The following is a 15,608-nucleotide window of genomic DNA, read 5'->3' on the forward strand; positions in this document are numbered from 1 at the left end:
GGCTGCTACCTTAAAATGAACAACTCTGGTGATCCCTATCATGAAGGAATGGAGGAATAAAACACAAAATGTGCTGAGGCCTTTTCCTCAATGTATACAGAAACAGGCAGTCTTATGAGTGGTTTGATTACAGCTTTAAGGACAAAGCTTCATGTGATGGATGACTTTTAAAAGGGACACAATTCACTAATAATCTGATCCTCTTCATTCTGGTTAGTATTTAAACGGTCAGATTGAAGCCTCTCTTTTTAGAGGTGATAAATAAGTCACAGGAACAGAACATGTGCAGGTGGAAAGCGTTGCTTGAATACCCACCCCCAAGTATGAGTGTAGGCCCTTCTGTGTTTGACTCGTCTTTTTCTCAGTTTTCAGATGGGCCTCCTAGTAATGTTGAAAATTAATCAGTCGCATGCAGTACTTGAAATACTCAGACAAGAAGCTTTGCTGGAACAAGCCTCTAGAAATGATTTGAAACTACCTCAGGAACTGAATAGTTAAAATTACCCTCAATAAACTTAAAACCTTCATTCAAGTTTAGCCTGTTACAATAGAGGAATATTCTTGGTAACGCAAAGTTGATATACCTAGCATTATATGTAAAGTGGCACTAAGTAACAGAATGTACAGATAGATTTTTTTTTTAATTCTTGAATTTTTTTTTAATTCTTGAACAATAGAGACTAAAAAGCTTTAAAAATAAATACACTTGGGTCCAAAATACTTTTAGTAAGTGTGGGATTATGATATCTATCAGCTTTCCTAATACATCTTCAGTATTATTTACAGGTCACCCTTGTATAATGTAAAGTTCCTGGGTCCATAAAAATCCTGGTGTTAATGGCATCATTACATCCTGTCAGCTAAAGACTGACAGTGGAGCTTCAGAAATGACAGAAAGGATGTGGAAAGGCAGGCACGGATGCAGAGAGGGGTGGAAAAGTGGCCTGCAAATGAAGCTCTGCCCAGCCCATTTTATTATTGTTAACTCTAAAGAGATTTGTTTACAGCTTTAGAATTAGTGATTATGACAGAGAAAATGGCATGCACCCTGTCATAAATCAATAGAGAACTGAGCCAATATAATCTAAAACTACAATATCTTAAGATAATACATTTTTAAAAACTACATTCTAAGTTCTTAGAAGGATAGCGTATGGCCCTGAAGATGTATGCTTTCTCTATTACAGGTTGACCCAAATAGCATTGCTGCCAAGGATGGCCGGATTCGAGAAGGGGATCGTATTTTACAAGTATGTGATGTGGTTGTTTCCCCACAGGCTGTCTCACAGCTTTTATTTTGTCTCCTTTCTTAGAAAATGTTAGCGGGAGAGACCTTGTCATTGCTTTTGCATATATTATCATCTATAAAATGAAAGGACATCATTCTAAATACTTTCAAAGTAAAGGAAGTACCATTTCCCAAGAGTTATTAGCTAATAATTATTGAGATACAGTTCATGGAATGAGATTGTGGAGCTTTGCCTTCTAGTTCCACTATTGGTTGCGGTACACGGTTATTCTTCCTCCATTGTAAGCCCATTTTCTTACCTTATGTTATAGCCTTCTAGTGTGGCACAGGTTATGTGAAATGTGTGCAGTGTGCTTAGCACACTGATGATAAAAGACTAGTAAACAACAGTAGTTGTAACTCCTAACTGCAGTGATGGCAGTCATTTTCAGGATAAACTGCTTGATCCATGTGTTGTTCTCTTACTATACAAAAGTCTACACTGTAGTCCAAAACAGCTTTAACACATGGCTTATGAGTGAGCTACCAAGAGCAGATGGAAGAGCTGTGATTTCTTCTCCATAGAGAAATACGAAGCAGTGAGAAGTTGATAAGCAGGTACCAGGCTAGAAAGAATTCCATGCCCTGATGAGGGATAACAGAAAGCCCAAAGCCCTCTTCTAAACCTGCCTCTGCTCATGGTATCTCTCCTGAATCTTTGCCTTAAAGAGTGACTGGAAGAATCTACACAAAGTCTAATGCCCAAAATCAACCCCTAAATGAAACTGCTAAGTTGATTTCTTAGTCACAGCTGTAAAACAGAGCAAGAGGTACTAACATGGTAGCTTGAAGGAGTAGCCACTTAAAAGGCCTCATAACTTCTGGATGTAGTAACATATCCAGAGTTCCCATCTCTCCTAGCAAGATGTGGATTCCCAGAAAATGCTTCTTCTGATTTGACTATTTGCTACAACTCTGAGCTTCAGAAATATATAACATGCATAGGGGTACCCTGCCCTGTCTAAATGGGAAGACAACAGCCCATAGAGATGACCACAGATTAGCATGGCATTACAGAAGGGTCCCTAAGCTGCTTGGTGTCTCACCCTGCCAGCCCCCAGGGCAACTTTGCTGACCCCTATCATGCCCACACTTCTCCTTAGCTTGATAACACAGATCTTTTTCACCAACAACTCTCTACTGAGTTTCTAATTAGTAAAGAATACAAAGCATAAGTTTGTGATTTTTTTTTTTTCAGGGTCCAAGTAGTTTCCAGAAAACTTCAAGAGCATGAAATGCAGGAAGGCTTGAGTGGCCTGTAGTTAAGCAAATGGAACTATGCCCATTGTTGGATATACATTGGGGGAATAAAATGTGTAAATGGAATTCTTAATTGAGCTAAACAAAAAAGCCTGGAGTCAGATATAGAGGAAAATACTGAGAGAGCAGAAAGAAGGAGCAAGCCAAAGCCACCTTTGCCTCATTAGCTTCCCAGCTGAAAAGAGAGAAAGTTCCTGTTTCTGCCTGCTTATATTCTCTCTCAGCCCAGCCATATTACTTCCTGTATCTGCCCAGCTATTTCACTTCTTGTCCATCTGTACAGACCTCCTGACCCCTATGGTTAACTGATGGCAAGCTCCATCCTCTAATCTTCAGACAAGCTTTATTTGTACAAGGAAGATATTACCACAAAAAATGTCTGTCTGGCAATCTAGACATGGCCTTGTTTTTTAGACATGTATCCAACATCTTACACACACACACACACACACACACACACCCAGGTCAATGAATGAAACAAGCATTCAGGACAGATGAATAAAACTGGCAGAAAAGTTGTGCTAGGGTAGTCTACTTAAGAAGATAATATACAATACAGATATTAGAAGGTTTTAAATATTTATTTTTCAAATGGAATATAACTGTCATTGTTTTATTAATATCTCTGATACACAGAAATAGTGTGACTTCTTGACTCTCAGAGGGCATTAAGTGCTAACACACAGTAAGATGTTTAGCATCAGAAAAGCTTGGAAGGTTTTGTACCCTTAAAGTAGCCATTCTATTCAGACATGGTTCTGATGTACTGAATCTATCCATTATCATTTTCCATTTTCCTTGCTATTCCGTGCAGCTCTTACCTCTTCCTCTTACCATTTACTTTCTACACCCACACTGCCTGTTATACCATCACCTGGCTCCCTTCCAACTGTCCAGCTATCCATTCTCCCATAGGCAAACACCATTTTAAAAATTACATCCTTTAATTCTGTGGTAGATATAAATGTGCGGGGTTGCATGTGTTTCCACAATACTGTGTATTTTGAAGCTTCTAAATTCTTAGCTATTTTGTATGCAGATTTATTTTTGAAGAAGAATGCCTATGGAATAATGAAGAATTTCTTAATGGAATTAGTTCATTGAAGAAACAATGGCAGGGATGATAAAGTGCTGTTTTCTGCCAGATTACTTTATATTCTGTGACAAATACTGCAAACTAAATGAATACACACACATCACATTAAAAAGCCCAGAATTCAATTTTGTTTCATACACATAGGAAAAAAAGTGTCTTAAGGGTGATGGTGAAATTATATTAAATAAAACTGTGACAAAATTGTAGCCACAGACAAATAGCTCCCATCTGTCTGGTGAAGAGATTATAGGATACCTAGTAATGAACAATTAATAACTTCTTTCCCAGGGAGAGGGCCCTGAAAAAAAAAAAGCAGAGGTATTACTTCTTATCCATAAGGCTGCCTGTTTGGCTTTTATTTAAGTTAACCTCTCTATGGCAACTGTGACTTTAATTGTCTATTTATGATGACCTAAAGGGGGTGTATTAATGAGGCCGTCCTCATTGTGAAGCTAATATTTTCTTCATCTAGTAGACCACAGACATTTTAGATGATGGTGCCCATTGTGCTTACACACACATACTTACACACACGGCAGACATCAGAGAGGGCCACACAGAAGGAAAATCAGGAATCAACCTTTCCAGAACATTTCCCCCAAAGTGCTGAATGGTTCTGTCTGTTGTGCCACTGACAGTAACTTAGATCCAACTTGTTCCCAGAATTCACTTGAAAAAATTAGAGCTGAAGAAGGCATTTCTGAGTCAGACTACAAGGGTTAAATATTACATAAATAACCAGTTCCTGTAAGGACAAAGTAACATGTCCCACTGTCTCCTTGATGTCATAACATAGAAGAATCCCCATAAGTAGTCTGATATTTTGCTGGCCAGAGAACCAGCCATGTGCCTAAATATTCTTCCTGTGAAGGCGCTGTAAGAAGGTATGGTGGGGTGATGGCATTTGAGTGAGCTGTCTGCATTCTCTACTCTTCTTATGGGCTCTTTGAATGGTGGTTTTCCTTTAGTTTTTTTATACTAAATCAGTATATGCCCCTCCCCTCTCTTTGTTATTAAATACATATGAAACACAACTCCCTTCTTTTGCCCAGGCTACTTAGGTTTTCCTGGAGAAATGTCATAAGTAGTTAGATGCCAACACTTCAGATGTCCAGCTATTTCAGGTACAATACTATTGAACCCACACCTTGGTATATTCAAATATAAAAACTGTATTATTCCATTTATAAACCTCCCTCACATGCTACCCACCTTTTAGGAGATCTGGGCCTAAGGTGAGATTTTTTTGATTCGTGTATCTCACCCAACACAAAACCATATCTACTTTCCCCTGCCCCAACAATACTCATTTTGAAATGAATTATTTATGGATTTTTATGCACAGAAAATAAATACAAGGTCTACATCTATTATCTACCAAGATTAACCTCATTTAGAACAAAATCTACATATTGTTTTTCTTGAGGCTCTTCTCCCTTCTTTTTCTAAATATTTTTTTTTTACATTCCAATCCCTCCTTTCCTCCCACTCTTCCCTCTGCCCCCCTCCCATCTGCTCCTTGGACAAGGTAAGGTCTGTCCCATCATCTAGTTGAGGCACCTCTCCATCCCCCTCTCCCGTGTCTAGGCTGAGCAAGGTATCTCTCCATAGAGAATGGGCTCCACTAAGTCAGTTTGTGCATTAGAGTTAGATTTTGGACCCACTGCCAGTGACCTCACACTCACACCATTGTCACTTATATTAAGGAAGTGTAGTTCAGTCTTAATCAGGGTCCCCATTTGTCAGACTTGAATCAGTAATCTGTCCCTAGCTTGGGTAGCTGGTTCTGTGGATTTCCCCACCATGGTCTTGACTCCTTTGTTCGTATATTTATTCCTCCCTCACTTTGATTGTACACCAAGAGCTTGGCCCATTGGTTAGTTGTGGATTTCTGCATCTGCTTCCATCTGTTTCTGGAAGAGGGTTCTAGCAACTCTGGAGTTGTGGATTACAGACTAGGTATCTTTTACTTTATGTCTTGATTCCACTTGTGAATGAGTACATACTATATTGTCTTTCTGGTTTGGGGCAACTCACTGAGGATGATTTTTTCTAGTTCTGTCCATTTGCTGCAAATTTTAGGATATCATTGTTTCTTACCACTGAGTAGTACTCCACTGTGTAAATATACCATATTTTCTTTATCCACTCTTCAGTTGAGGGGCATCTAAGGTTGTTTCCAAGATCAGGCTATTATGAATAATGTTGCTATGAACATAGTTGAGCAAGTATCTTTGTAGTGTGAATGTGCCTCTTTTGGGTATATGCCCAACAGTGGTATTACAGGGTCTTGAGGTTGGTTGATCCCTAATTTTCTGAGAAATTTCCATACTGGTTTCTAAAGTGGCTATACAAGTTTGTATTCCCACCAGCAATGAGCAGTGTTCCCCTTTCTCCATCTTTTCTAGCATAAGCTGTTATTGGTGTTTTTGATCTTAGCCATTCTGATTGGTGTAAGATGGAATCTTAGAGAGGTTTTGATTTGACTAAGGATGCTGAACATGTTCTTAAGTGTTTTTCTACCATTTGCAATTGTTCTGTTGAAAATTCTGTTTAGATCTCTACCCCATTTTTAAATTGGATTTTTAAATTGGATTATTTGGCAGTTTGATGTCTAGTTTCTTTGTATATAATGGCAATCCTACCAAAAGTAGATTCAATGCAATCCCCATCAAAATCCCAGCACAATTCTTCATAGACCTTGAAAAAACAATGCTTAACTTCAAATGGAAAAACAAACAAAAAAATCAGGATAGCCAAAACTGTCCTGTACAATAAAGGATCATCTGGGGAAATCAACTATCACTTTCAAGCTCTTCTATAGAGTTATAATAATGAAAACATCTTGAAAATTGCATAAAACAAGACAGGTGGACCAATGGAATAGATTCAAAGACCCTAATATCAATTCACTCCTATGAACACCTAATTTTTGACAAAGAATATAAAATATAAAACGGAAAAAAGAAAACATATTCAACAAATGGTGCTGGTATAACTGGCTGCCAACATGTAGAAGAATGTAAATAGATCCATACTATTGCCATGCACAAAAGTCAAGTCCAAATGGATCAAAGGCCTCAATATAAATCCGTCCATACTGAAGCTTGTAGAAGAGAAAGTGAGAAATACACTTGAATGCATAGGCACAGGCTACCACTTCCTAAATAAAAAAAAAAAAAAGAAAAGAAAAGAAACAAAAACAAAAACACCAGTAGCACAGACACTGAGTGAGAGCAACAATTAATAAATGGGACCTCCTGAAACTAAGAAGCTTCTGTAAACCAAAGAACATGGTCAATAAGACAAAATGGCTCCCTACAGAATGGGAAAAGATCTTCACCAACCTCACATCTGACAGGGGACTTAATCTCCAAAATATCCCTACTTTAAGCCAAATGTCCTTCAAGAAGGGGAAAGGGCTGGCAATCCATCTCCTGCCTGGGATGCTCTATGTCTTCAATAGCAAATTTCTATGGTGGCTTCCTTTCATCCCATGTGTGGTCCTGATGATGGGTGTCTCCCACAGCAAATGATTTTTGTTTACTGGCAATCCTGGAAGCCCCAATGCAGGCCACTATGAGATTACAAAGGAGAAAGTTAAGTGCCAACTACAGAGGGACTGAAAAGCAAGCATGCCACTGTGTTGGTGCCTTCATAAGAGTTAAAACGACATCTAAAATAAATACCTGTCTAGACAAAAACAGACCTACTATTATGGATTTAAGTATTTGTAGATTTGACTATGTTTTCTGATCAGGATAGAGTTTGCCATGTATGTATGTATGTATGTATGTATGTCTATGTTGAGGGTAATGCAACACAGTGCACCTATGGGAGCATGTGAAGCCCTTTACCACACCCCCTGAAAAAGCCACTGTGAGCATCTAGTCTAAGTGAGTAAGCAAGGCAACAGTATGGAAGTAGAATTGAGGAGCAGATTGATAGCAGCTGAGACTGGGTGAAGAAAGGGAATATGCCTAAGTTTGAGTGAAAACTAGAGGGGCAAGTATTGAGGATGAAATCCCAGGCCAAAAAAAAAAAAAAAAAAAAAAAAAAAAAAAAAGAAAGGAAGGAAGGAAGGAAGGAAGGAAGGAAGGAAGAAAAGATGGAGATTAGCCATGTCAGAAATCACAGGACATTTAGAATCAAATATTTCTAGAGTGAGACAGATGTGTCGCAAATAAACTAAGAAGTGCCATGAAATGGCCAGAAGCCTGTAGGTCAATGGAAGTAAAGGCCATAGTCTTTTAAAACCATAGACCTAATTGGACAAGGCTTATTTGAGGATTTGGAATAAGAAGGAATACACATGAAACCCATGAGCATTGGGGCCTCTACATACAGGCAAGCAAGAAATGAAGGTGGCACCAGTTTTGATCAGAGTATGAAATGCCTGTGGGTTATGTGGCTTTCTTCACTGGTCGTCAGCTCTCCTAGGTGTCTCTAATAAGGGCTTAGGGGTAAGGATTATTCTGTTTTCCAAACTGAGATTCTACGGCTGATTTTTGTTTGTTTGCTTGCTTGCTTATTTGTTTTCTGGTAACCCTGTCTATCCATGTGGATCAGCTAGAATCCCAGGGACCCACAAGGGAAAACATGAAACTACTGGAGGAAAAATACTGGCTAGCATGGCACATGTTCTATTTAAGTTACATAATTAGTGTTCATTTAAGCAGCTTTCTGTTTGAAATTTCCACTTATCTTGATAATATGCTAGAGATAAAAAATACTACCTCCATGAATTTGAGAAATCAATAAAACAAGAATTTTTTAAGCATCCAAAGGAAAATATGCTAAATTAAAAATAAAAACATCTGAACACTAAATGGAGTTCAAGTGTACTTACTCTATTCTTAGAAACCTATGATAAAGTCTGGGTGATGTAGGAGTCTTTTTTCTGCACAATCAAAAGCTCATGAAAGGTTGGTTTATTTCCCTTACTATTTAAAATCAATTTTACTTGATGCCAATCTTTAAAATTTACAAGTATACTTAAAATATTGCCTTTTTTTTTTTTTTTTTTTTTTTTTTTTTGAAAGAGGGAATGGGTTGGTCTTGGAAGGAATCAAGTGCTGGGAGCAGGGTCCCAAAAAGCTACTCTCATTTTGGATTAGACTCATTTGGGATATAGCTGGAGTGATGTTCAGACAACTGAATCAGGCTCCCACACAAATACTAAGTGATTAACGGAGCCCAGGTCAGCAGCAGTCTGGGTGCGCAGCCTGCTCAGGGGCAGTCTGCAGCTCTCTAATTGGCTCCCGGGAGCGTGCAGAATGACGGATTTCGGTTGTGGAACTGCTGGCCGCTTCCCCCAGCACTATTATCTCAGAGTGACACTTCCATTACTCTGAGCGGAGAAAGATGAACGTCACCTGTCAGGGGCTGGTTAATTGTGTTGCTAGATGTATGTTGCCAGGGCGCAGGTTGGACATTTATGAACATAACTGCTTCCTGTGATGTCCACCATCCTTCAGGGATCGATATGGCTCTTACAGCACGCGTGTAATTGAGTGAAGGCACTTTCCACAGAGAGGCAAAGATGAGCCCATCGTGGGAGCTTCATTGTCCATACATTCACCATAAATGAGCTGATATTTGCCATTTATTGTGTGCAGCATTGTGGAAATAGAAACTAATGTGTCACTTTCGTTTGTTCTCTAGATAAATGGGGAAGACATCCAGAACCGGGAAGAAGCCGTGGCTCTGCTGTCTAGTGAGGAGTGTAAGAGCGTTGTGCTACTCATCGCCAGGCCCGACATGCAGGTCCGGCACAGAAGTGGGGTCTTGAGCCTGGACTTTATGTTCACTGAGTTCATGAATGAATGTGTATGCATCCCTGCTAGGTGACATTGACAAAGGACACTGCAAGGCTGATTGTGACTGCCTAACCTCACCCCCAAAACTCTGCTAAAGACTCCATGAAAGGCAGCTAAACATCCAATTTTAGGGAAAAATTTAAAACACACAGAATGAAATCCTCTCCATCCCTCTGCTTGATAGTTTCTTAAATGAATTAACAAGTGAAACATAGTTGACTTCAGATTATTTTAAATTCTGTGTAGACCTTTCCTCTAGGCTTCCATCTAAAATACATAATTGGCATATTACAGCATCATGAAGGATTCTCTAATGAGAAAAGATATTAGCATATGTAGCTATCATCTTAAATCCTCCTAAAATAACTATCAAATGAAATATCTCTGGTGTAGTTCCATGGAGGACAAGAGGCTTTTCCATAATTAATGTGACAAAAACATTTTTTTCTACTGCCCAAAATGATGCTTCAAAAGGAAAAGGTTTCTGTCGTGATGGAGGACAATGTCATCAGACTAAAGGAGAGGTAATAGTGGGAGAAAGGTACTTAGCTCGTGTCTCTTTTCACATCCTTTTCCTGTCCCATCGAATGCAGAATGGACAGTGCACTGTCACCGTCTTATCCACCTGTCACTAGTGTGAGGGAAGTTAGTTATGTCACCACTTGTCTCCTAGGTTATTGATCTGATATTTTTCAGACTCTAACTACGTTCTCTCTATAAATTACACCGAGTAAGTGCATTTCAGTGTCAGGCTGGGTCCTGACTTGAATATAGTAGTTATAAAAGATCACTCTTTCCGCATATATTTCCTTTATGCCCTTGACCATTCTAAATGGTTCTCATAAAGTCTGGGGTAGCCTGGAGCTGGGTAAAGCTACACACCTGAGGTATTGGTGGAGGGAAATGAGGCCATATGCCAGGCTGGGGCGCCTTCTTGCTAGGAAAGAATGTTTAAAATACATTTGAAATTGAACCAATTATCTGGAAGATTCTTGAGCCAATTATCTCACCTATCCCATTTAAAAAAAAAAAAAAAAGAAGGAAAGAAAAGAATAAAATGGATACACACACACACACACACACACACACCAGTTAAGTTCATGGGAAGTTGAAATGAATTGAATAGCCATCCCCTGTTGTAGAAAGGTTTGGTATAAGGCAATTCCTCTCCTCACATGTAGCTGCTGGGGAAATCATGAATTTAGAACTGAAGCATTTTCCAGTGTCATCATAATGGGGAACAGAAAGTGTAGATATTGATGGCTTAGGGCTGGACCCTGCTGTTTGTCAGACACCCCTGCCTGGCAGAGGGTGACTACCTGCCTTGCCCTCCTGAGATTTCCCCTGCAAGATTCAATGCTGGAGTGTGAATCATCAAATCAGACTCTTTCCATGTTTGATAACAGTCTCTGATGCCACAGAACACCATGCCACCAGCTCAAACCACTCTTGATCCTGAAAAAAAGGTTCTATATATCACTAGAAAAGACTCAGTGACTTTGACAATTGGATGTCCAGTGAAATCACCCAAAAAATTCATCATAACACCATGAATTAAAATAGAATTTACAAGAAAGAATAAAAAAGATGAATCCTGTTTTCCCATTTGCTATCTTTGTCTATCAAATTCAGCTTATCTTGTTGCATTGTGTGAGGGTGTAGTTTAAGCAGGGAGAATGAGGGAGCACACTGTGTGCTTTCCCTAACATTTTAAAATGCTTCAAATGCTCTCCAGACTCTTGGAAATGATCTATGTGCTTGCTGTGGGCAGTATTGTGCATCTGTGCAATATTTTTAAATAACTCATTTCCTTCATTCCCTGTCACCTTTCTTTCATTTCCTGCCCATTTTCTTCCTCAGACCATTAAAGATATTGCTTTTCTATCCTGTTCCCCTGGGGAGATGAGGGCAGCGAGTGCTCTCACACAAACTTGGAGCCACTACTTTTGAGACGGTGTACTCTGTCCTTTCTCTGTGGTGCTATGTATGACCTACTTTGTGCAGACACTGTGCCCTCTCCTTCGAAGCTGATCTTTCCATCCTTGCAGCTCAGCTCATGTAGCACATGGACTGTGGATGAATGAATATTGCAGAGGTGCATGGCGGGGGGGGGGGGTGGAAGGGGAGGGCAAGCCCTCTGGCTCCTACAGTGCTGTGTGCCCCAGCCTACAAGACAGACACACAGGGGCCTACATTTAGCATGATATCTAATAGGTCTTAATAATAAAAACCCAGAGTCAGATATTAGGGGGATAAAAGTTTAAAGATCAGAGAAGCAGATCAGCCAGTCATTAGAGTTCTTACCTCTAAGAAATCCTCAGACCAAAAAGAGATGGAGCTCCTGCTTCTTCCCAACTTATATTCCTCTCTCCACACAGCAACATCACTTCCTGTCTGTTTCTTTACAGACTTTTAGACCTCTATGGTTGCTAGTAGTTAGCACTGCCCTCTGATCTTCAGGCAAGCTTTGTTAGAGTACAAAGAAAATATCACCACATCTATAGATGGTGACTTGGTCACAGGAAGTCATTTCTACTTTGTTCTCAGCCTCCCCACTCCATTGAGTCCTCAGAAGACTATTCCTGTATAATTAGGAAGTATCCAGCTTTGATCTGATTAAAGAAAACCATCCTTGTGGCATTTCTAAGAAGCAAACATTCTTTGCTTAAGGTAATTGTGTTTGGAGTTGAATTCTGCAGCTTCATGGCTCTTTTTAAAAGGACTAAGGAATACAGAATTCTTAGTTAGCACAGTCATCTGGACACCTTTCTCAGCCACATTTAGAACAATGAGGACATAATTTTGCCCACATTTTAGCATGCAGTTAGATCTGAGGTAATGTAAGTTCTGGGTAGGCTTTAATGGCCCCCCATGGAATCCATGTGTTTTAGTTTGCTTTCTGTTGCTGTGATAAACACCCTGACCAAAAGCCATTTGGGAAGGGAAGGATTGTTTGCTTCTTTTACCCTATCACTGAGGGATGCCAGCGCAAGAGTTCAAGGCAGCATCTGGGAGGCAGGAGCTATAAAGGAGACCATAGAGGATTCTGCATGCTGGCTCATTCACCTACCTTCCCTAATAAAACATAGGCCCACCCTCCTAGAGATGGTACCTCCCACAGTGGGCTGGGCCCTCCTAGCTCAATTAACAACTACAAAGAATGTCTCCATACACTGGCCAGTGTGCCAGTCTGATGCAGGCAATTCCTCAGTGGCTTTTCCCTCTCCCAGGTGTTTCCTCAAAACAAAGGTCAACTCCTGATCTGCCTTCTGTTACTGTCATGTATGTGTGTAAATGCTTGTGGTACCATTAATGTCCTATTTTCAAGTTTGGTTTGTTTTTTATTTTGTTTTAAGTTTTAAGACATCCATTGGTCTTTAAAGGTCTCTTATTGAAAACACCAGCAACCACTGTCCTTTTGTAGCACAGAGTACAGCAGAGTTTTGATGTCAGCGTAGGTCATTTAATGAACATAAACAGTTAATGTATGTACTTCAGCTCCAGAAATCCACACAGAGGCCAATGATCTGCATTGGCAGGCAACAGCAGTCATACTGGGATGGCTGTCTCAGGCTTCCTACTTCTCTTTGTTTGAAGAAGCCAACAGGATTTGTTAGAGTGAGTGCTGAACTAGTGCCTGACATGAACATTTACATCCATCGCCCACAAACAGAACTGTTCATCACTCCATTACCTTTAAATACCACATTGGCTAGGATGCTCAGGACTAATAGACATGATGGGAGCTAGGGTGTCCTCCATGGTACACTATGTGCTTAACATGCCTGAGGCCTTGAGTCATTCTCATAACCCTGTAAATAAACAGGCATGGATAAGATTGTTTTTATATTGTTGTTGTTTCCCTAAAGAACTCAGGTACCAATGAGATGGTTAAGTAGATAAAGTCACTTTCCACTAAGCCTGATGACTTGAGTTTGATTCTCAGAAGCAACCTGATGCCAAGAAATGACCTACTCCTGAAAGATGTCCTCTGACTTTCCTACAGGTCCCATGGCACATGGACACACACAGGCATGTGTGTGTGTGTGCACACACACACAATGACAGAAAAAGAAAGTCTGGGTGATTTGTTACTAGTTTTTGGTTTAGGCTTTTTTTTTTTTTTTAATATTTTACTCTTCTTTTACAGATAAAATCAGTGCTGTCTATCAAATTTTCTTTATGACAAACTTACACCTTGCTAACTTGATTCACCCAAATTAAAAAAAAAAAGGCAAGATGAGGATAAAATCTGCTTGTTGGAGGCACTTTGTATATAGTCACCCTGGGGGATGTTGTTAAGGGTAAAAGCCCAATTGTCTCATAGCCCTATAGGAACCACTGCAGTTCTTTTAACTCAGAGCCTCCGGAGATAATGAGCATGCCAGCTGTGGGTTATGCAGTATGCTTTTCATGGGTTTTGAAAGAAGGTAATGTTCTATGCTGTGGGATTTACTCAGAGAGAAAACTCTAAAGCTGTTTCAGTAGAGGATATAAAAGGCCTACGAATCCTTTTCTTCCTTTTTGTCTCATCTTTTCTTCTTTCTGAGAGGTGACAACAGGGGGCTGCCACTCTGAAGAGAGTCACCATAAAGAGAGCTGGTCGGCCATCCGCATTGAGGCTTACCCCATTTAAGCATGGGTCTCACTAACATAATGTGTAGCACTAACATGTGATGTACTAATGTGTTCCTTTGCAGCTGGATGAAGGCTGGCTGGAAGATGAAAGGAATGAATTCTTGGAGGAGTTAAACTCAGAGATGCTGGAGGAAGAACATAATGAAGGAGTCCAGCACACAGCCAGTGAGCTGCAGCAGGTAGGGCCACCAAGCTGATTGACATCTTTGGAAATGTCACTAGTTTTCTTTAATGGATAAGGAAACACAGTCAAAGGTTCTGAGCAAACATCTCTGTAACGGTAATCCTTTTGACCAAATGGTCTTCACAAATGAAGCAGAAGGAAGATGTATCTTGTCTATTAAGAATATTTCCAGGTTGGAAAGCCTACGGACTATTGTTAATACAGCAACATTAAATAGGAAGTAGGTAGTTTTCAATGTAATTTGCAGAAACCTAATAGTAAATGTGTGCTGCATTTGGATATGCCAGCTAGGAACAACCAGTTATCAACCATGGAAAAACTGGAAATCTGAACGTCACAATATAAATGTGATGCAAATTAAGGAAGATATGATGTGAAGAGTTGTATACTTCATGGGTTAATCATATCTGTGTACTCCTGAACAACCATAAAGGTGATCTTTGGCCCCATGGCTGCTGTATACATGTTGTACAACATAATTTGAGGTGATTGACATTATGTTGTCTTAAGGTCACATTTTCATTCAACAAAAATTTGAAGTCTTTATGTGGTCCAAGTACCACCCCTGCTGCTGAGGATGTTTAAAAGTAAGAGAGCTCCTGACCTCAATGCATTCATAATGAGGGAAAATGACAGCAAGGCTAGAGCAGAGTGAGCCTAGGAGTCCTCTTATTTTTGTTATCTTCACACTACATAAAAAAACAAGACTATATGACCTAGATTTTTATTCTAATTCATGCCTTCATCTGCCTGACATAATCTTGTTAGCATTTCTGTCAATTTATTAATTTGTTTAATTATCATCCTAGTCTCAACATTAATTATTAACTCATCCTAACAGATTTTTTTTAAGTCCTGACAGGTTTAACCCTGTGAAGCATAGATATTCTAACACCTCACCAAACTGAATAATGAAGCACATTTTCATGCTATCATCTCAAACAAAATGTAGTAGCTACACCCTGAAACAGCAAAGTCCACCATCAACACTGCCAGTAACAATTGTTACCTCCCCTTGTCAGTGCTCAGAAGTGATGCTGCTGCTTAGCAGTTGTTTTGCAGTATAGATAGGGTTGGAATTTTTATGTATGACTTCAACACAGGCCACAAATAAAGATATCTTTTGTTGGCAGCAGTGGCTGCTTACAAACAAGAAAACCCTTGCTCCAGGCTTTTTCTTTCTTTGATACAAAATGTAACCCGATACAGAATTGACAAGGGGATGTGGGAATAAAGAAGTAAGGGAGGGATCCTGTCTAGGGAAAGTGATACAGTGCCAAATGCTGCCTACTCATCAGATGTAATACAAATGTGAGGGCTTGT

At 39.7% G+C, this 15,608-nt stretch overlaps 1 protein-coding gene across 1 annotated transcript in view; it reads left to right on the forward strand.

The window, feature by feature from the left end:
* The window catches only part of Pdzrn4 (PDZ domain containing ring finger 4), a 149,035-nt gene that overhangs the window by 129,640 nt on the left and 3,787 nt on the right, over positions 1–15,608 (forward strand). The window contains exons 5-7 of the mRNA XM_051189702.1: positions 1,188–1,250; positions 9,309–9,410; positions 14,164–14,280. Of these exons, the coding sequence (XP_051045659.1) occupies positions 1,188–1,250; positions 9,309–9,410; positions 14,164–14,280 (282 nt within the window). The remainder of the gene's footprint in view (positions 1–1,187; positions 1,251–9,308; positions 9,411–14,163; positions 14,281–15,608) is intronic.

Source organism: Phodopus roborovskii, unplaced genomic scaffold (genome assembly GCF_943737965.1).
Source record: "Phodopus roborovskii unplaced genomic scaffold, PHOROB, whole genome shotgun sequence".
NCBI classification, from domain to species: domain Eukaryota; kingdom Metazoa; phylum Chordata; class Mammalia; order Rodentia; family Cricetidae; genus Phodopus; species Phodopus roborovskii.